At 36.6% G+C, this 23,167-nt stretch overlaps 1 protein-coding gene across 5 annotated transcripts in view; it reads right to left on the bottom strand.

The window, feature by feature from the left end:
- Nucleotides 1-9,367: 9,367 nt before the first annotated feature.
- The window catches only part of LOC126473334 (leucine-rich repeat flightless-interacting protein 2), a 217,200-nt gene continuing 203,400 nt past the window's right edge, over nt 9,368-23,167 (bottom strand). For 4 of the 5 annotated variants that reach the window (XM_050100323.1, XM_050100324.1, XM_050100320.1 and 1 more), the window contains one exon: nt 9,368-11,551. In XM_050100323.1, coding sequence (XP_049956280.1) covers nt 11,441-11,551 — 111 coding nt within the window. In that variant the 3' untranslated portion in view covers nt 9,368-11,440. Of the gene's footprint in view, nt 11,552-15,296; nt 15,392-23,167 lie in introns of all 5 variants that reach the window. The other variant, XM_050100322.1, reaches the window with a different exon arrangement.

Raw genomic sequence — 23,167 nt, forward strand, 5'->3', positions numbered from 1 at the left:
CTGGCCTTCGTCAACACATTCCCCTCCCCCCCCCCCCCCCCCCCGATTTAATTTCAATTTACTTGCTCTGTTATGTTTATGGGTATTACTGGTAATGATGACCCTGATTATCTTACTTTTCCCCTACTAATTTGTATCTCGTTTTTTGTCTGTGTTTGTTTATTCCATGATTCCCAGGTGAGGTGGCAAAATTGTTAACACATCTGTAATTACCATTACAACAAACAAATATTAAATTCTGTCTTTCGTTTGTTCTTCATTTGCAATCCTTCAGTTTCTTGACGGAGATATGATTTTTCTGCAGGAGGAGACTGACTCAATAAAAACTCATGACTACAATTTTCATAACGAGGTACCACGGGTTTAGTGCAAGTACACAATTGGCTAATTCAATCAAATAGACCATACTCAAGTGTGATTGGCATCAGCGTGAGCACATTTAAGCCAAAATTGGCCAGCTTTAAATACCCCATGAATAACATTTTTCAAATAAAGTAATAAACATCCATGGTGGAAAGAACAGTTTTAACACGTAACTAAAGAAACCAGCCAAAAAATCAGTCATCCCAGGAGACATCACACTAATATCGCATAGCACTGCCTCTAGCCTTGACAATAGTCTCAATTCAGCAAGGAAAGGAGTCCACAAGTTTCTTCAGGTATGATGTGTATAGCTGCAGCTACTCATTGATGATATGAGTTATCAGATCTTGGACTGACTTGTAAATCTCATCCGATATTCCAGTTAGTTCCACACATTTTTATGGGATTAGATCTCATGATTTTTGAGGTCAATCAAGGTGCAATTTCTTGTTAGTCAAACAAGGAACGTATGTGTGCTGCCCTTTTGGTCACAGCTGTTGTCATTTTGAAGACAAGAGAACGGTATCCTGAGCATATTCATCATGACGATGTACAAGGAAGTGCTGCATTTGATAATGAACAATGTTGAAATAAATATTCTGGTTCATGTTCATGGCACTGTAGATATGTGGTGCCATGTCATGGTACAAAAAATACCCCCCAAAAATTACAGAACCGCCTCCAGCCAGCACTGTCATCCACACACTCCTGCTTAAATGTTCATTGGGGTGATCGATGCACCTGATACCTTTCATACTTTAAAGAACAAAATCACAACTAAATGGACTGTGTTATATGCCTTCAGCCAGCTGCTGTCTGGTGTTTGTGTTGTTTGGCACACTGCAGATGAGCTGCTTCAGGTGCTGCAGTGAGCAATGATCCTTCGTGACGTTCTCAACTTTGAATGTCCAATTGCATGTGGCTGCCTTGGCAATGTTCTCTCAGAAACCGATTGAGATGGACCTGCATTCACTGACAATTCCTGTTTGATTTGAAACCAGTTGTCAATCAGGATCTTTATTCAACCACTGTTCTTACACCATGTCATGTGGTTGCCAGTAGTGAATCACTCCTTGTGAGCACACTGATAATGACAAATCGGGCAACTTCACTCATAGTGTTCTTGAATTTACAGCCAAAATATCAGTTGAAGAACTGGAGTTTCTGTGCCTACTCACACAAAATCCAATGGATTAGTCAAGGTGCTGTTAAAACTTGAAGACATATATCAAGTACCCCCTAGGGAGCCATAGATTAGATAATTTAGGATGCTTGAGAGTGAAATTACTTAATTCTTTATGCTTCTCATTAAGGTCCCAGGATCACAGGATTATTCCAAAATTGGCAGGTTAATACATTTTATAAAATCAACTTCCATGTAATGAAAGGTTGGTTCTGTTGATGTTTGAGAGGATCTAGATTATCCAATGAAAATTGGGCTTGGTTTCTGAACAATAATATCAACTGCATCTCAAAATGTCTATGGATAGCTGTTAAATGTGCCAGATGTTACTGGGTGTGAGAGGTGACCACAGCCAGACATACTGCAACATTTTACCAACTTGAGATGTCTTTGCAGCAAGAAACTATTATTCCTTGCACTGTCATTAATACGGTGAGTGTGCAACTGAACAATGCTATGATGATTCTTTCAGGTAAAGGATTGAACTTCGCAACTGCACCAAAAATCTTGCCAGTACAATAACTGTTAAAGAAGCTGTTTGGCCACTTTCCTCAGACTCAGCGAATTAAATAAGACATGAAAACTACTGGGTTGTTTTGAAAGCTCATCTGCAGGCGAGTAATATATCACCAGGATACTCAAACAGTGATTCTTCCCACTGACAAAGGCAATGCCAAGCCACAGTGGTGGCAAAGTGGTAAAGAACAAGACTACGAATACAAAGGTCTCAGGTTCGATCACTGGTCACTCCCACGCTCAGCGTGTTCGGTCAGAGAGCTGGTTGGCCTCTGTAATAAAAAAACTGAGATAAAGGATCAACAACAAATTTGAATGGATGTCATGTGATGTCCGCAACGACCAAACACAAAAGAAAAGTGTCAACTGAAATAAGACTTGCACTCGGTGGCCGAACTTCCCCAGATGGGGCCTCCCAGCCAACAATGCCACATGATCATTTCATCTTATTTTCATTTGTCACCAATGGAAGAACAAAAATAAGAAAACAGTATTTTTCCTCTTGTTCTACCGTATTTTCTCGAATCTAAGCCACACTCGAATCTAAGCCACACTCAAATCTAAACCACACCTGAAAAATGAGACTTGAAATCAAGGAAAAAAAATTTTCCCAAATCTAAGCCGCACCTGAAATTTGAGACTCGAAATTCAAGGGGAGAGAAAAGTTTTAGACTGCACCTCCAAATCGAAAAAAGTTGGTCCATTGTAACATTAGACACAATTTAGGTTGAATGGATGAAGATACAGCTACAGTAGTTTGGTTTGAGTCACAAGCTTAACAGTTACGCTATACCAAGTAGCCATTGCTATGTGTCAGATGCCCTGTCCTTATTTGTACAGTTACCCTTCCTTTTTCACGTGCTTTGTCTGGTTTGAATCAATTGCTTATTTTGCTTTGATCTGATAAGTGCTGTTCTCTTTGTTATAGGTGTTTACGTCACTAAGCTGAAACTGCATTATTTTAATGTGTGTGCATTGGTTGTCGCATTCTGATAATGAGTGTTTACGACCTGTCACCGCTCGCGGCATGGCTTGCTTTTGTGCACGCTACTGCGGCTTACAATAAAAAAAAAAAGAGAGAGGAATTGTCGCATAAGAGAAACAATGGCAATAGACTGCTATTTGTTACTTACACTGCTGCTTTCTTTGTCAATGATCAACAAGAACCAAATAATAGACTGCGTATGATAGATGATGTTCTGAACAAGAGTTTAGCAAAAATTTTTCTCCGTTTGAAAATCTTTGCTGACGCCTCTTTAGTACATTACATTCTGCACAGAAATTAGAGTCATCTTAGATTTAAAAATCTAGTCAATTGCCATGCTTCATTTCTGATTGTATCACTATTCAATATAGGAATAATATGAATATAAACGTGACACGATATGTATATTCTTCTGCGTTTACTGTTGTCTCACTCTAGTTTCATAGTTTATTAGGCAGACAGGATTTAAATGAGATAGCAGCAAACATGAAAGAATACATGGCATAATGTTTACATTCTTCTACCTTTTCTTTAATTTATTTACTTACGCCAGCATTTATCTTTGCACCTGCAAAGCATGCCTGTGCAGCGCTACATATATTCGACAGCAGAAGTTATTGTGGTGGTAACTACCAACATTTTTCAGAACTGCCATTTACTTTGTACTCAATTCTAAGCCACAAGCGGTTTTTTGGATTACAGAAACCGGGAAAAAAGTGCAGCTTGGATTAGAGTAAATACAGTAGTAGCAATCATACCAACTGGAAACAAGCTAGAAGCACATTCACATTTTATACAAAATTTTTCTTGATATAGAGGTTGATTGACAAAAACTGATGTTACCTAGAGTATTTCAAATATTACCTAAAACTTTATACTGTTGTAAGTTCAAGAGGATTAACGGCAACCAGAAAGTGCAAAATTAAGTAGAGAGCAAACTCACCATCCACACCCTTTTATTGCTTCGCCATTTGACTGGAAGCTCACTGATGTCTATGTTTTTGAAACAATGCGGCTTTGCCACCTTTCCAATCACCAGTGACTTCTCTATTTCACCTAACATGTTTCCACACAGCAGTACAGAGTGTCTTTCCTTGGATATTTTTCAGCCGGTGCACTTTTAACCTTAAATTGCTAGTGATTTTGAAGGCAGTGCACAATAAAACAGTCCCATTTCATCGTCATTGAACACGGGTCATAATTCACAATTAAGTTGGACAGTATTGTCTTCCATTCTGTTGCTACACTTTCCAGCGTATCCTTTGATTCCCCGCGCACTTCATTCCACACGATGTTGTGCCTAGCTTTGAAATTGTCCAGCCATCCTGTGGATGCCTTGAACTCCTTAATTCCAGGCTCTTTAGTGACTTTCAGTGCCTCACCCTGCAACATGGGTCCAGATAAAGGTAAGTTTTTTTGCCCGCACACTTACGAAACATTCCCACACTATTTTATTAATTTCTTCATTTCAGGTCTTCTTCGCCTTTCTTTTCATCTGTCCGTTTTCTTTCACCCATTTGTCCCAAATCTTGTCCTTGTTTCTTAAAGTCTCATAAATCTGTGTTTTACCACATTTGAAACGCAATATAATTCCAGGACGAAGTGTTTGTCTTTCTCACTCACCTCGATTATATTAATCTTTTCGTTAGGTTTTAGCGACACATACCGTTTGTCCAACATCGTGTTACTCTCTCTCTTAAAGTGCTACTAGTTAACTGAAACTGGCAGAAAATAATGAACTTGCTGGGTAAAACCATTGTTTAACAGAATAATAGCCACATCTTTCACTGTGCACTTTGCAGCACTGTTGGTAGATGTGCAACAATGTTCCTGTATGCACCATCGTGCCTCAGTAATGTTGAAAACAAGAAAGCTGACAAACAGAGAGCTGATGAAAAAACCATTTTCTTTGAATATACTGTACCGACAGTGAGTGTAACTTATTCGTTGTTGCACAGAGTGGCATGGTTTTAGATCCACACCAGCCGCGCCACGCTGTGCTGGACCTCTTTTCTTGGTTTTGCACCACTTAACAGAGGTGTTAAAAGTAAAGTCCTTGTAGAGTCATCAATAATTAATGAACTGTAATACAATAGTCCTGTTTGGCTCTTTTCCTCATTATGCAATGAATTGTTAAGGATGTTCTGAGATTTGCTTTCCGTTTCTGCGTTAGGCACATTCCACTGTATACAAAAAATCAGCATATAAAAGTGCACTCAATGTGTCTGGACTGAAATTCTTGTTCGGTTTGGGCAGATTTCCGAATTATATACGTGCCAATTTGAGCAAGTTTTACTGTAATATGAGATCTGCCAAAAGTGCAAAGAGAACTGTATGAACCAGTCCGTAGTACCACCGCAGTGGTTTTCGCTGTACATTATTGAGAGAATTATGCATCGAGAATTGAAGGGACCTTGCTTTCATGTTTATGCTATTGCCACTGAAAAAAGAGTAAATGAACACTGTCCTGTAGAGTTGTACTCCTTTATGAAGTTCGTCAATAATGAATGATAGTTTGGAAAAAAAACAACATTTATAAACATAATACTAGGTAGATAAATGACTTTCTGTATCCTTGTGGGTCAGGAAGTACTGAGGTATGCAGCCACAAAAATATTTGCCCACCTACTGAGTGATATAAAGAATTTAATAGATAGTAGAATTATTTTCAAAAATGTGATTCATTAGATTTTCTTCACCAAATAATTTGGCCATATATCTTTCAGGCACCATCTGACTGAGCTGACAAACTAAAGAAACACCACACTAATCCACCCTTGTAAAGCTGAGGGCCACATTGATACACAAAGACCAGAAATGTTGTTCAGCATCAAAGAACTATGATGAACTGTCTCTGCGGTTAGACACTTGATCATGATGGGTATCAATGCATCTACAGGAGCTGCACCATAGTGACATTTTTCTAGTTGCTGGAAGAAAGTGCTAGATTTCATTATATGTCCAGACTGAAACCACTATCTTTATTAATTAAATCCTTTGCCAAATGATTATACACTGGCCTTTCCACAGTGTCCCAGAATGGTAAAGTCAGCCCTAAAATTTTCACATTATTGTACTGTATAGAATGGCGAGTGTCAGTGTAGCGCTGTGCCATAGTCAATTTATGGGACTGAAGGAGCCAAGTTGCCTTCAGTGTTCTGTGCAGTTCTCATGCACTCGCACATGCCATCTGCCCAATGTATGAAAGGGCAGTGGATCTTGCGATCCCCAGTCTTGTGGAGCATCAAGTCAGAGTACTGTTGTTTTCAGTGGAGGGTCAGAGGTCACTTTAACTTTGTGTTTGGTGAGGATCCAACCTATTTTTGACAATGATACTTTCCACATATGGTATGAAAACTGTGGATCATGAATTTAATTCTTTCTACTTCACCTTTCTCATTCCTCAAGCCCTCCATTGGATTTATCCAGAACACCTTGCCTATCAGTTGTGGAGTGCACCCATTTGCTTCAAAAACTCCTTTTAAGCATAGAAACTCACCTTCTTGCAGACTTCACTCACCAGCAATGCTACACGCCCTTTGAAGAAAATTTCAAAAAAAATCCCATTGTCTGGGAAGTTTTGTGGTAGCCATTTGCATGTAAAAAGTAGTCTGTATGAGTCAGCTTGTGATAAACTGTGTGTCCCTGGGGGCCATCATCTTTGCGACAAACCAGAACATCCAGAAATGAAAAGTAGCCCTTCTTTCTGATTTCAGTAGTAAATTGAAGAGTTCCCTGGATAGAAATTAAATGGTTTGAAATTCATGTAATTCATCCTTACCATGAGACCACATGACGAAAATGTCATGAACATATCTCCAAATAACTGTAGATTTTAAACCAACAAATTCAACTGCCCTTTCATCAAAGTCATCCAGATCCAAACTGGCCACCAAGGACGATAAGGGTCAGCCCACAATGATACCACCAGTCCCTTCAAAAAATTCATTGCCAAATAAAGAACGAGTCTAGGTCGGATCAATTTTGAACAAAGATGTAAGTTCACTATCAAAACTTCTGCCTATAAGAGGTAAAGAAATCTGAACGAAGAACCTTGCTGATTAAGGTAGCCACACCAGATCTGACTAATAAATCAGAACTGTTCTCCCCGAGAGATTTTCAATTTTGCAGAGTTGTATATATGACGGACACCCACAGGAGGTCTTAATAATGAGACTAAGTGTTTGGCAATGTCATAATTTGGAGAACCAAATTTACTCATTATTAGTCACAAAAGAACACATTTCTTACAGATTTTTTGGGAGCCAGTTAAACCTCAGAGGGACTGCACCCCTAGGTTTCAATCTCCTCACAACCCCCAGAAGGGAAGGAGAGGCGATCAGAAGGGCAGCAGTCTTCCTTATCTTTTGCATAGTGGGGTCTTTACTGATATTCCTGTATGTGTCATCACTCAGTAAACTATACATCAATTCTTACTAGCTCTTTGAAAATCTTTTACTTCACTCTTATTGAGTTTCATGATCAAAAAATGGTTTTTCAAACAAATACATTGATCAAAATATCGTAGCACTTTGCAACTTCATCACAGAGATTTGGAAACTCTACCCGAGGAAAGCAATGTAGACATCCTGGACAGTGGCACATCACTATCACTACCATTACCACCAATGAAAGTGTAAACAGCGCACACAAATTTTTTTGACGTGTTACACAGAACATCATAGCAAGTCTACATCTTACCAAAATATTTGAAGTGAGGGAGAGAGATATGTAAGTGTAGCTCAGAAATTTAATTGAAAAGTGTTCACTATCTCACATGCCTGTAACAACACAAAATAATATCATATATTTTCTTCAGCATTGTTACTGGACCATTATCCAATAATTATGGTCAGGTGCCATTCCTTCAATGCAAACCTTTGTTGTGAAAACAATGGAGGGGAACTTTTATGTCATATTCAAAATAAACTGTGCAATACACAGAAGAAAGTTTCCAATACAACTTGGATAATATATTTCATCTGAAAATTTTAATGTACATTAATTTATCTTTTCTCCTTCATACAACTGATTATCACAAGCTAAAAGTGCATCAATTTATCACAACATACAACGACTTTCACCCCAAAAGGAAACAAAAAGTTATTGTTAGAAAAATAAAATATAAACTGAGTGAGATTTCCCACGTAACTTTTAAATTCCTTGTCAACATTTGCTTAGAATATACCATACAATCCTTCGTGTTTGTTTTTGCTTGCTTGATCTGAAATTTTTAGTCCAGACTGATTCACATAATCACAATAGCCTCTGAATAGGTTCACAACAATGGAATGACACATCCTACATAACAAGACAATGGACTCTGCCTATTGATTCAAGCTGAGAGAAAAGAAGCCACTCAGCTTAGTGCACAAATTTCCGCATTACCATTAATATCCTGGACGACCTTATCGTGATTCACATCATTCCCTTTTGGGGTGAATGCCATGTAATGCACAAATGTTAAAATTGTGCTGTAAACAAAATCTTATTTGTATTTATGTTGTAAAGCATAACAAAAGAATACTGATGTTTTCTTCAATTACGGCTTCACTCAACATTATGGAAGCCTAAACAAAAATATTATTTTACAGCACTAATAATTTTCATTCAATATGCTATTCACTTTACAGTGAAATGATAATCACAGTTTCTACTTTCGCATATAACGCAATTTGTTTTTACAATTGACAATTACACAATAGAGAACGATGGCAGTGGATGCCGGACATTGTGTTTGTGATGTCAATAAAAGCATTTTGATTATCTGTGCTTCTAGCAAAGAAGCAACATCACTGATACAAAATGAAGCACTCTATATACAAAGTACTTTATACAAAACTTGTACAAAATGCCACAGTCTGACATACAAAATTCTTCTTTTTAATTGGACTTCTGAAATATTGGAGGAACTTTTCATTTTGCAAAATATTCACACACCTGGGTATTAGGGGTAGCTTATCTACATAAATGTCAAGCCAGAAAATATCTGAAAAGCCATATGATTCTTTGTGTATTTCCCAAAATCTCAAGAAATAACTGAAGTAGGAAAGAACTAGTCATTCAGTATTTTTTATAAAAAAAGTGTTAATGCACAAAGAATACAAGAAAAGAATTCTAAGAAAATATCACACTCAGTCTTTAAAACTTTTCCTCCACCATTAATTTAGCCATCTAACAAAGGCAGGAGACTGTAACATAATGAATAAATTTTGAAACATCAGTAGGCATGTTCATTATTACATGTATGCTGTAAGTATTAACTTTACAATTTCTGGCCCACTTTTATTGAAGCACTTAAATATTTTTTGAAACATAAACAAATAAACAAAAAGTTATAATGTAGAAATTAAGTCTAAGTGTCTGGATCTTTCATTTCTGTCAAAATTACAAAACAATTAGTTACATAGCAGAGGAGCCATTAAGGGTTATTTTTATGACTGGTTCTTTCCACTCATTATGAAGTGTCACTGAACATAACATTACTTCTTTGCATTATGATTTTATATGAGGAAAATGTAAATGAATTTTAGTATTCCCTCCCCCTAATATTTCAAGTAATTATTTAGCACATTTTAGTTTAATTACAGATGCACACAATCATCATACAAATTAATTACACATTCAAACAAACAACAGGTAAGTTCACGTTACATTCATCCATCACGTTAAAACACAACCACACCCAAATAAATATCACACTTTTTTTTTTTCAATGATACTTGCGATTTATGGAGTGTTTACAATAACATGGAGTGACTCTCCACAAAAGCCATGAGCATTGCAATTATTCTAAAATTTTTTGTTAGGATATAATCAGCACAGTTAATTTCAATGTAAACTGAAAATGTAACAAAATTATATGCACCCTGTGGACTGAGTGACAGAAAAAATGTTACGATTCTAAAATCAATAGTAATGGAAATGAAATGTATAATAAAATGTTACAGCAAATCAAACACACAGATTACATAATGGATGCCACTGGCACACACACGAAAGTTAGAAAAATTTCCTTTAACAGACATTACTAGTTACTGAGATTATCTGATGTAATCCAATCAATCTCTGCCATGAGATCATATATGAAATGTGTCTTGTAGAGAAATGGCTGCGCTGCAATGTAACAATACAACAAACTAATAGGAATTAACAAACACATTAACTGCTGTTCAACAAAAATATGTACCTGCCAGTTGCCATATTTATAACAGTATATTTCTTATGCACACCACAGTGAAATATAATTATGCAATAGTAACATATAGCTCATTATGTTCTAAAGCTTTTTCCACAACTTCACAAAAAAATCTTGCAAATACCAGCCATGACATAAAAATTATTTGTATCACAAAATATTATTCTACAGGTAAAAAAACTGCCGACTAAATTATTGCCCATTTACTTTAGGGTGATATCAGTAAAAACAAATCAAACTGTGATGTACGTGAAACTAACTGCATTAAATGACCTAAGAGGGTACACTGCTTCAATATGAAAATTTACTTGTCAGCTAACAGTCCTCAGAAAGAATATGGTATTTCTTAATGCACAATACCTCAAAGTCAAAGAAACAGCAGAGTTTCAGTCTTACTAAATATGAACTGTATACTAACAGTTAACTAGATGAGAACCAAAATCTTTTATCTTTCAACTGCTGTGTAAAGATTTCTCCAATTTTCATTATAAAATAAAGCACAATGAAGCGGGTTAATAAATTCAGAAAGTTTTAAAATGTTTAGAATGATAAGCACAAATGTTTTAAAAGTAGCATGGTTTTAGAGTTTTGCAGTACAACTAGATCAAAATGGATACAATTTTGAAGGTTGCGAGTAAAGCAGGTCATCAGATTTTCCACTTGATTTTGTTATGACTGTTAATCACACTTCAACTTCTGTGTCAAGCTGACAAATAAATAGTAACATTGTGTGACTTGGGGGGGTGGGGCAAGTAGCAAAGTAATACCCCTTTTTTATGAACACTGTTACACAACAGGCAGCACATGCTCAATGCTGCGGACAAATGTATTTTAATGTAACAACAGATGAACTGAATTATCTTGGACTTTGTTGTACGTGGTTTATGCAAATGAAACCACAGGCTGTCCGTGCACTTTTCTCAACACATATTATCAGTTATCATGAGGCCGGATAACATCTGACACATGAGATAAAAAATTTAAAATGTCAGGAGGGTGCACACAAATTTAACTCTCTAGAGCAGATGAGGAGATTTGCTTTTATCAGCTTTCTTGCTATGGTAAACTGTCCTGATATTAATTTCAGTACATTGCAAATGGCACGGATATTGCCAATTACACAGTGGAGACAGCCAAAGCGAGAACAAATGCTGCAAGTAGTTAGAGCTACAGCATGTAAGGTTGCAAATGAGCCTCACAGCTCTTTCAGCAGGGCAGACTTGGCACTCTTCAGCTTATCAAGGCGTCGTTGGAGGTGTGTGTTGGTCGTCTCCAGTTCTTCAATCCGTGCCTGGGCTTCACGTAACTGAAAATACATTTATGAGGTTCACAGCAAGATACTAACAAATTTATACATTTATCAATGACAAACAATTCTGGGAGGGGGAAAGGGGGGGGGGGGGGGTGATGAACAGAATTTCAAGTTATGACAACCTCTAACTTGGTCTGTGACACATATGCGATTATGTTTGTTTCTTCCATAAATGGGACTACAGACATTTAACTCTACAAATTGGCAAAAGGCAATGATGAAAACAAACTCTTTATCACTTCCATACAGCATCAGTACTCTTCCAACATGACAGTGGCGCATTTATTTGAAGAATTAACATCTAGTGAACTGACACAAAGCATATCCACTAAATGGGTAGTATCTTGACAAGGGACAAGTCCCTGAAAGGACTATTTTCATATACAATTAACGAGAATCTTTTTTATGAATAGTTTGATGTATTTTTGAAGGATTAATTGAAAATTATACGTAAAAAATGTGTCATACAAATTTATATGAGAAGAGGGATGTGATATTGCATAATGGGTCACTGACACAATGGTAATTAATAAGCAGTTAGTCAACTTACAGTAATATTGTTCCAGCATAAGATTTATAAAACCTCACAGAAAAAAGACGTAACAGTGATAAAAAACTTGACTATAAATTTCACTACATTATTCACCGATGATGAAACATAACACATGCATTAAGGACATGACCAAAGACAGTGCCACTTTGGAGGGAGATACTCCATTTGTTTTCATTTACAGTTAGTAGCTGACCTACATAATTTTCATGCTGAAGTCACAGTAATATAAAAGAATCATATGAAATTTCAACATACATAAGTATGTTCCTCTTTCTGTGAGTAGCATGTAAATAAAATACATTGGGAATCTAATAATATCGTGGTAAATTTTAATCCTGAGACCTTCACAAAATTAGAACAACGATGAAATTACTACAACAGTAGCAGTATGTAAATTTAGAAAGATAATCCAAATAATTTCTCATGTGACTAACTGTATATTGACATAAAACAATCTCAACAAATTTCACATGAAAAGGCACACGTTATGCACAAAAATGAAGACATGAAAGCTATAGCAGAAGAAAGAAATATTTTAAAATTCTTATTGTTAACATGCAATGAACATCAGTAGTGGCAAATTCAAAACACAAACATTAAAAACCTTCAAAAAGTATGTATATTAAGAAGTCTCATAAGTTTCACAAACACAAAAATGTGAGTATTAGTAACAAGCACAAAAATCTGAATATTAGTAATGAAACCTAATTTTCTGAGTTTTATGCTGCACCATTGTCGCACCACTTATTTGCACTACAACTTCAAAAAATATATAAAAAACCTAATTTTGCAAATAATCACAACATGAGATGTTAAGTTACACAAACAAATGACTGTCATTTGGCATTCATGCATAATATCTCAGTTCAAATAATGTTATGTAGACCTTTTTTAAAACTCTCTCTCTGCCCCAGATTCCCTTACATTAATAACAACAGATTCATTCAGTTATTTTAACGTAAAATTGGACTGACAAACAAAAATACACTGACAACTGCTAAAACGTATTGTGTGTAGACGTCAATCAGGAAGATGGACATTAACAATTAAAGGAGGAAAAGAAAAAACTTTAAAGATAATTAAGCGTTTACATTAGGTAGCCAAGATTCATTCACATATGAAAATCTTATGTAGTTATTCACAAAGATGGATTATTTTCACATGCAATGTATGCATCTGGAAATATTGTAACAGCTGACTAGATATTTATTACCTGAAAGCCGGAGGGGTCTGAAGTTACAAACAACTTGTCAGTGTTATCTACTGAACCAGAAAGGCACTTTAATGCAGCAAGTACATTCAAATGTTCATTCTTTCCTGACTAACAAGAAATAGGAATAAGGAAACATAAGAAAGACTGACTAATACCTTCAGTCCCTTAGGCACAAAAAATTGAACAAAATTCTTTAAAGCTCTAAGATTTCAAGGCTTGAAGACCGATATTATTTTAGTAACAGTCATGCCACTACAAACAACTGACTCCAAAGGTATATGCAGAAGAGTAAAAGAATTGAAAGCTAAGTTTCTTTGTGAATCCCAGACCACGGATTTCCGTGTAAGCAGTTATGTTCGGGGGGGAGGGGGGGGGGGGGGGGAGGGGAATTAATCTGATCATGGTAACATTGTGGACACACTGAAGTCCTTCTTACATCAGTTAACAAAATAGCAATGATGTTAAACTTATTTCCACCAGAATTGTATAACAGAGCATGTATCCTTGAAAACAAGAAGACCTGTTTTCACAATTGAAAGAAGACACTCAGAAGTGCTTTAGCCTAACTCTCCCCTGATCTAATCAAGTTCCAGTCCACTCAGCAGTGACATAATGAAAAAGAATATACACAACAACATTGCAAAGTATAACACTATAAGGTACTGGAAGCCACAGAGAATGTGACTTATAAGGTCGTCATGTGCTGCAATATGATGTTCAATATTCTGACCTGCATTCATGGAAACCAGAAATGTATGTGAATAGGTTCTTGCCTGTGCCCACTAGATATGGTTTAGCTTGATTTACCCTGCATTAACAATCAGTGAATTATAAAACCATTGACACACAAGAAACAAAGAAATAATTAATATAGTAAATGACACATACAGGAAACTGCGACAAATACACAGTAAAATGCGAATCACATGCCAGAAGGAATTGATATCAGACCTTCAATGGAAAATGGTTAATGACTGAAAATGAAGAAAAATATTTCAATAATGGAAACACTGGGAGGTTTATCTTACTACTTCCTTTTTCAAGAATATTAAAACATCTTGTTCTGGAAAAACAAACAAAAAATCCGAGTTTTTAATGAAGAATGGTCTTCCTAAAGAACAACATATTTTTAACATACAAGCTTTCAGATAAAATATTAACATAATTTTACAATTAAATGAACCATAAATTGGAACCATCACTACTTAACATATTTTCAAATTGAAGTTTTACACTAAATATTCAACATTACAACACCTTGTCACATAGCTGCATTGCACTGAGAGGAGAAAAATGTTATTGCACAGCTCTACACAATTCATCTACTATTTGTTCACTTGTTTGAGTGACTCATCTCAATGTTATAGAATACATTTTAGTAATCAATAACGAATGTCAACTATTCCTACTAGCAGACTTGACATGGTTAAAAAGGCACAAAAATATTAAGTGAAACTGGGGATTTGTACAACAAAGCAATAAAATGAACACTGTAAGTCTCGATTAGTTTGTTTATGTTTACAAAACCACTAATGACTACCGATCATTGACCACTATAAAATGAATGACACCACAGGTTGGCGATTCTTGGAAAATTAATTGGTGAAGTAAATAGTTATTTTCCATTCAACCAAGTCTGAAGAATCCTTAAAATCTAGTCACTAAATCTGAATAACAATTCAGTCTCTTTGGCTCATCTGTCAGTATTGTGTAACTGGTTTTTAAATACACAAGGAAAAGTCATTTATTGACTCCTTTTTGATTTATTTGGTCCTGAGCTGCACTTTATCAAGGAGTAACTATAAACTTGTTTGCAAGTGAATGGTGAAGGTCAGCAGGAGTGAGGTGGTTCAACCAGTTAGCTCTGATTAAATTTTCAACATAAAATAAACTAACTACATAAAGAAAACCATATGGTTCACCATGGAACTTGAATTAAAAAAAACCATGCTGCAAATGTAGCAGGCATGTACCGTTATCTGAGTGTAGTCTTTAATTGGTCAATCTCACTGGTCAAGGCTTTATTCACTTCTTCTGTGTCCATCAAGCGCTGGGTCAACTGATGAACCTGACAGAAAATGTGGTAAAAACTTCAAGTGTCACCAAAACAAAAAAATCCATGGCCAGTTTCCTCCTATTACAGCACACTAGCAAGAACAAATGTAAAATAACATATGTGTAACTAATATTTCATCTATATAAAACCAGATGAAACAAGCAGGCAGTACCACCAGGTCTTGATGCTTGATTTTCAAGTCATTCAGAAATCTGGATTAACAAATGCAATATATATAACAATTCATCATTTGCGTGTATGAATGTTTTCGGCACAAAAGGAAATTGCAAACACTATACTTCCATTTCTCATAGAGAACTGATATAAAATGTAAACTCCTACTGCCACACTGATATCAGCCAATGAATTTATGACAAGCTCCATATGTGACTAAAGACTACATAAAGTGTCAACATTCCTCACTTACAGATTAAGCACTTTACTCATCAACCACTCCCTGGTAACACTTTCATTGCCTCAGCTTCATTACATCAGTGTTCTCTCAGTACCTCCTTGATAACTCACTCTATTCTCTTCCTTGGAACAATTCTTCACATATAAGTTACCACTTAACTGATGAGGTAACAGTCCAACCACATATCTTGCGTACCAGTGCCTCAAATCAACCAACAATTATCTTGTGTCACATACTACTTACTTTTGAGTAATGTAGCATCTTCACAACTACACACTTCCAGCCTGCTCATTACACACGAGCTAGCAAATATGCCTGACATAACAGTATATAGCAAAACACCTTACGTACATGCTGTTGCTATTGTTTACCACATTTCAGCAAATGTCTTTCCCCCCAATGTTTCTGTGCGTACAAACAGCCACCAATACTTCTGAGTAGCTGGATTTTTCATGGACTACTATACTGTAATGATTAAGATACATCAACAACTCTGGAATTTTCTAAAGAAACATCTGCAGAGAGTAAACACAAACTATTGCTAATGTAAACTCACTGTTTGCATTGGGTAAAAAAAGATATATTGTAAGGGACTTTTTCTGTCATTCTTACTGAAGATTCTACAAAGTGACAACAATTTATACAGTTTCCCAATTGCTACGCTCTTTCAGCAAACTCAAAGAAAGGTGATGTTGCATCATATGCAGTAACATCATTTATGCATAAAAAAGGTAGTAAAATGACTTTGCTAACAACACATCACTAGTTAGAGGTTCCAATAACAACCAGAAGTTAGCATGTTATTCAAGAACTTGAGACCAGAGTTTTCAATTATATCTTATATAATTGTAGCATCTACATAATCCATTGTAACCAAACCATTCCTTTCTGAATTTGTCAATAAATATTCCACCTAATGCACGAATTAATTTTAAAGGAAGAATATTCCTCTCACTTGTGCCAAAGCTAATACTGGTCCTATACAGTTAGGTTCTATAAAACAATGTGTATAACAAATCAGTCATTCGTGTGATTCTAAATTAAAATAACTTGACAAACTCTGTGCATTTTATATTGAAGAATGACACCATACAGCATTTACACAGAAAATTTATCTGTTACACGTTTTTTAATCATACTTTAATAAACACAGGGCAACAGGAATTCCGCTCTACTGTAAATATCATACTTTTCTTTATAAAAAGTCTATTTTGTGACTCATGACTATCAAGTTCTATAAAAACTGATAATGCAGATGTATTCATACGTAACACCACCACTTAAATCATAAAAAACCGCCTCCTTCCTGAAATACAAACAGATGATGAAAACCAAAGAATCACATATCACCACTACTTCAGTGAGTAAAAGCATTATTACTGTAATAATTACGAACAATATACTGGCACTGTGAGGATTAGAAGAATGACAAAGACAGTGCTGTAAACATGCTCAAGCCACACGAAAAGATGAAGAACCCAGCCAAGTCCCAGATAATAAATTTCATGTGAGACTACAACTGAACCATAAGGTATTTTCAGAACCCTAAAATTAAGTCAATGTGATACTTCTTTCAACTAAACTTATATTTGATGATAACAGTATTACAAACAGAAAAGTAGTTAACTCTGACACTACCAGGTTAGAGAGAGATCAAACCAATTCCTCACTAGTAAAGCACGATTGCCAAATGTTTTCGTGTTCTATAGTTTTGACTTGGGCACGTATGACCCCAGCTGTTTTTGAACCCTAAAGCAAAACAAAACAAAAACAAACAACTGAGTGTCAAAAATTCCAGTTTTGAGTAAGATGTGTGAAAATATTGAACATGAAGTGATATGAAATTGACATTAATTGCTAAGTTGAAGCACCTGATTTTTCAAGGAATATTGTTAAAACTTATAGGTTTATGGTACAAGCCGTAATTAAAATGCCTTTTATGAGTTCACTGCAGTGTCCCCAAAAAATGAGGGGGAAGTAGATGAACTATCCCAACTGGATTTTGTGCTCTTGCAGGATTGTAAAGGGAATGGTTAAGTTTACAGATCACTTGGCCAATTTAAATGCTAACAAAATTTAAAACTTTGTATCAAGTACTTTTGTTAAAGGGGTATAGTTCATTACAGGCTACATAAACAACAAATAGAAAGAAAATTGATTCTTCCAGAATCAGTTCTTGCAGAATTGACACGAGTGCAGTTTTGCACTTAATTTAGCAGAGTAGTAGGTTTAATCAGCACTGTTATACCAAGAATATCTAAAGAACTCAGTAACCAACTGTGCTATCTAATTCCTGAGGCTGCATACATTAAATCACAACTAACCAAGTGCAAAGATAGTGTTGTGAAATGCACTGTGTGAATGCCAAAACTAAATCCACTCTTTTCATCATGAGTGACTTAGACAGCTGCACATAATTATTTACCAAAGACCTGAATGATGTGGTGTATATATTTCATAGTAGAAATTTTAAGAGTGTAAAGCATGTGAGTGTTACTCTTTTTGTGATGTATGTCATAATAAGACAAAATCAGTACATCCTCCTGATGGGCCGATTGCAACCGTAATAGTCAGAAGGATGGTCAGTTCATAAGGATGTTTGCGGTCACCATGGAATGAATGACCACAGAGAAGTTAACCAACAAATCACAAAAGCCACTATTTTTCTTTTGTTTGACAGTTTTTCTAGCTTGAACTTATACATCAAAGTTAATTAGTCTCAATAATCCACATGCAAAGGAATGTAAGTTAATGTTTGCTGAGAAAAAACACTTTACTGACAAAAATTTCATCCATGGAGGTGGTTATTATTCACTGAAAAGCTTTCTTTTTATTCATACATGTGCTTTTTCCATATTATTTAAAGACTTGTGTGAAGCTGTTATTATGACCATGTTCATATGTTTTTAAACAGCAGTAGCAGACAAGCACATAATATTCTACGTTTATTAATTCACTTTAAATATTCAATGAGTTTTACAACAATGATAATTCAAAAGAGGCTAGAACCCATGGATGTAGTAAACAAAAAAGATCTCTGTCACAAGTACTAAGTGAATTACTGAAACACTCATATAACTGAACTTAATCTTTGTAAGAATCTATTACCAAGATGAATCTATATAAAGAAGTGCTACAAGATTTTAAAAGTTATTAGAGTAATAATTGGTACCATTCAACTTTTTGTCCTGCACATGACTTAACAACGCATTTCAAGAGACAATGCTCTCATCATGATGTAAAATTTACCTCACGAGGTTAAAATGCTGAAAAGTCTACCACCTTAATTGCAGAAATCATAAAATAAAATTTAATGAAAACATACTGGACTATGGATCCTCACCTTACACTAAAATTGAAACTTCTGTCTGTGTCCATTCCGCCCCACACTGGACACTGCACCAGGTCACGTCCAGCTCATCTGCTGTGGGACCCAGAGTTGACGCTTATGCATAGGGACAAGGAAAATGTAGCATCTGTTTTTGGCAAAATATGCATCTCCAGAATGAGATTTTCACTCTGCAGCGGAGTGTGTGCTGATACAAAACTTCCTGGCAGATTAAAACTGTGTGCCGGACAGAGACTCGAAATCGGGACCTTTGCCTTTCGCAGGCAAGTGCTCTACCAACTGAGCTACCCAAGCATGACTCACGCCCCGTCCTCGCAGCTTCACTTCTGCCAGTACCTCGTCTCCTACCTTCCAAACTTTACAGAAGCTCTCCTGCAAACCTGCACTCCTGAAAGAAAGGATATTGCGGAGACATGGCTTAGCCACAGCCTGGGGGATGTTTCCAGAATGAGATTTTCACTCTGCAGCAGAGTGTGTGCTGATATGAAACTTCCTGGCAGAATAAAACTGTGTGCCGGACTGAGACTCGAACTCAGGACCCTTGCCTTTTGCGGGCAAGTGCTCTACCAACTGAGCTACCCAAGCACGACTCACGCTTTATGTTAGGGGAAGGATTTTGCCGCAGTCCAAAAAAGTTACAGATTTCATTTTCCAATCGCTATAATGCAGAGTGCGGCCATTATTGGCTATAGTGTCATATAGCAGCAAGTGTACACAAACTAGAATTTTGAGCGCCAGATGGGAGAGGTGAGGTGCAGGGAAATAAGCCCCGTCTCCCTGTAGCAGGGCAGCAGCCTATAGCAGAACTGACGCATTGTTACAGGGATTGCAGATCTCTTTTGGTGTTGTAGATAGACCACAATAAGTCACTTCACTTTTCATATGGATACAATTCGCTATGAAATAGTGTCTATTAAATAATTTCACGTTTTTGCATTTTTGAGGCATAATTTGCATCTATTTCGCATTTATTGCACAATGTGAATTTTTCCGGTTCCTACTTATGTACAACTCCGAGGGTGGTTGTGAACTGAGTTGTCCGCAGCATTACTGCATAAGCGCAGCTAGTGGTTCAACCATAATGCCGCCGCCTACATTCTCCTCATTTCCTAAATCTACAATTGTCAGCTTCTAGCTATTTTGTTGAAAAGGTATTGCAAATTCATAATTATGTATCTGCGTTAAAATAATTCTACAAAGGCATTAAAGAGTCTCACTCCATTGTCATTATCTTGCGCATTCAGAACATTTTCATATTTCTTCCAGAAAGTCGAGCTTCCTCACTTTCTTTTCTATGTGCAAGACTTGTAAGTTGTCTTCTATTCCCTTAAGGGAACGGCCTGTTTTGTATACATGATATGCAGAAACATTGGTAGAAAGATAAATAAGTCTGAAAGGTCAAGAGTTCATAAAATTCAGTGCATATCCTGTGATACAAAATATATTGGACAGACAGGAAGAACACTTTCATTCAGATACATGGAACAAAAAGATGCATTCAGAGTGGGTAACCATGACAAATTAACTGACGCAAATCATTTATGTGAAACAGGCCATCCCCTTAAGTGAATAGAAGAAGACTTGGAAATCTTGCACACAGAAAAGAAATGGAAGAAACTCTACTCACTGGAAGAATTGGAGAGCGCTATCTATGGAAAGAAAAATGGCAATACTGTGAATGCACAAGGTAATGGCAATTGAATGAGATTTCTTAACACCTTTTAAAATTATAAATACGCAAGCCTCTTTCACTGATTAGCTAGAAGCCAATGGTCGTAGACTTAGGAAATGAGGAAAACGTATGCAATCATTAGAAGAGCACTATGACTGAGCTAATAGCTGTGCTTACACAGTGATATTGTGGACATATCATTTCACAACCCCTGGAATTCTGCATAAGCATCAGCTTGACACTCCTGGAGCCCACAACAGGTCAGCAGGATGTGACATGATTTTATGAATGTAGCATTTTAACCTCATGAGCTAAGTTTTAAAGCCTGATGATAAGAGCATTATCTTTCAAAACACATTGTTGAGTTGTGTGTAGTAGGACAAAAACTTCAGTTGAATGCTAAAAATCAATACTGTATAAACAGACCAACCATTAACTCGTATCCGAAATAGATAATATTACATTTTAAAAGTTTATTCAAGCTTATTTCTTCCTGCACATTCATTTATTCATACTTCACAAACTAGACAAGCTCAACCACAATATCTTGTTATTTGTGGGGTGAAAATAAAGAAGTGCTAACAGAAGGAATAAACATTCAGGTCCAAACACAGAATGTTATTGCAATAGTAAAGCAAAACTGAAGATATCATCATACCCTATCCAGTGGTGGAGCATAAGAAATAAAAGTGGAAAATCTGTCAACTTACTGTACAAACAACTTGACAAAAAGCAATTGTTTTGAACAAGAAAGCTACCTGTGTGTGTGTGTGTGTGTGTGTGGTGTGTGTGTGTGTGTGTGTGTGTCAGAGAGCGAGCGAGAGAGAAAGAGAGAGTGTTCGGTCAAGTTCTATTTCATTAAATTCATGACATTACACTTCAGTACTGGTGGTGTAGCCATTATCTTTGCTCTTGCTTGCCTGTGTTAAATGATGTGAGTTTGTCTGAAGGGAATCAGTTAAGATACTGTGAATATTTTAACCATCTGAACAAGTCTACAACATAAAGTGATACTGTAATATATTAAGACTCTTACGGCCCACAGAGCAATTAAACCGTTAATATATGCAATGGTAAGTTACATAAAGGAGGCTAACCTAATGTGTCAACCTTTCATAGTCTTTCCAGGCTACAGTCAAATAAATAAGTCCATGAGAGAAAGCTTTCCAATTTCAGTCCCATCTGAACAACCATTTCATTTAACAATTTCCTTCATGTGGGGTATCACATCTGTATATATGTTGAATGTAACTGTAATGGCTCCACCTCGGCTGTTGCTTGCATGTATTTACTTCATTTGGTTTTGCAAGATTGGCTAATTTCGGCCTTACAGACCACTCGCAAGTGCTGTAGGTGCCAACATGTCGTAACATATATGACTACTTGACAGAACTACCACGTCCGCTGTTGAATACTACAGCATGTTAGCACCTACTGCAGCTGACAATGACCTGTAACATCGAAATTAGCCATTTCTGTGAAAGAAAATTAAGTAAATACATGCATGCAATTATTGAGATGAAACCATTACAACGTCTTTCCATCATGTCCATGTTTTCATTAGCATAAAGCATACAAATGTATTAAGAAATAACATGTGATTATATGTTTGTTCGTGCATGAGGTCTGTTACAAAAGTATCTGACCCCCTCACACACTTTTCTTTTGTGTGTGTGTCAGCTGATGGATTTGAATCTAGCACACTTGCATGAGCTGACCTTGAACCTTCATGCGTGTGTAAGAATTTTGTCCCGCATGTCGATAACGTCAGTTGCTGGCAAGCAGCAGATGAGTGAGGTACTGTGTAGTGGTCTGCATCAAATTTTGCCAGAAACTAGGTGACAGCCACATGGAAACCATTCAGAAGGCTTTTAACAACAATGCTATGGGCATCATACAAATTAAGGAATGGTACAATTGCTTTAAAGACAGCTGCACTTCGGTGGAGAGTGAGCCATGCTTTAGTCAGCCATCAACACGCTGATATGACCAAGTCGTTGCCAAAGGAACACTGCAGCGATGCGGGACCATCATGTGTCTATCAGAGGAATTGTGGAAGAGGTGGGCATCCACATTTTTTCTGTGACCAATGATTTGGCCATTCAGAGAGTGTCAGCGAAAATCGTGCCCAAGCTTATGACAGTGGAGCAAAAGCAACTTCGTGTTTAAGTCTCACAGGGCACGCTTGATTCCACAGCGACCCCAACTTTGTGAACACCATAATCACTGGTGAAGAGTCCTGGGTGTACAGGTATGACCCTGAAACCAAATCCCAGTTGCTACTGTAGAAGCATTCCTCACCACCAAGACCAAAGAAGGCCTGCCAACTACACAGCGATGTTAAAGTTACAC

Source organism: Schistocerca serialis, chromosome 4, assembly GCF_023864345.2.
Source record: "Schistocerca serialis cubense isolate TAMUIC-IGC-003099 chromosome 4, iqSchSeri2.2, whole genome shotgun sequence".
NCBI classification, from domain to species: domain Eukaryota; kingdom Metazoa; phylum Arthropoda; class Insecta; order Orthoptera; family Acrididae; genus Schistocerca; species Schistocerca serialis.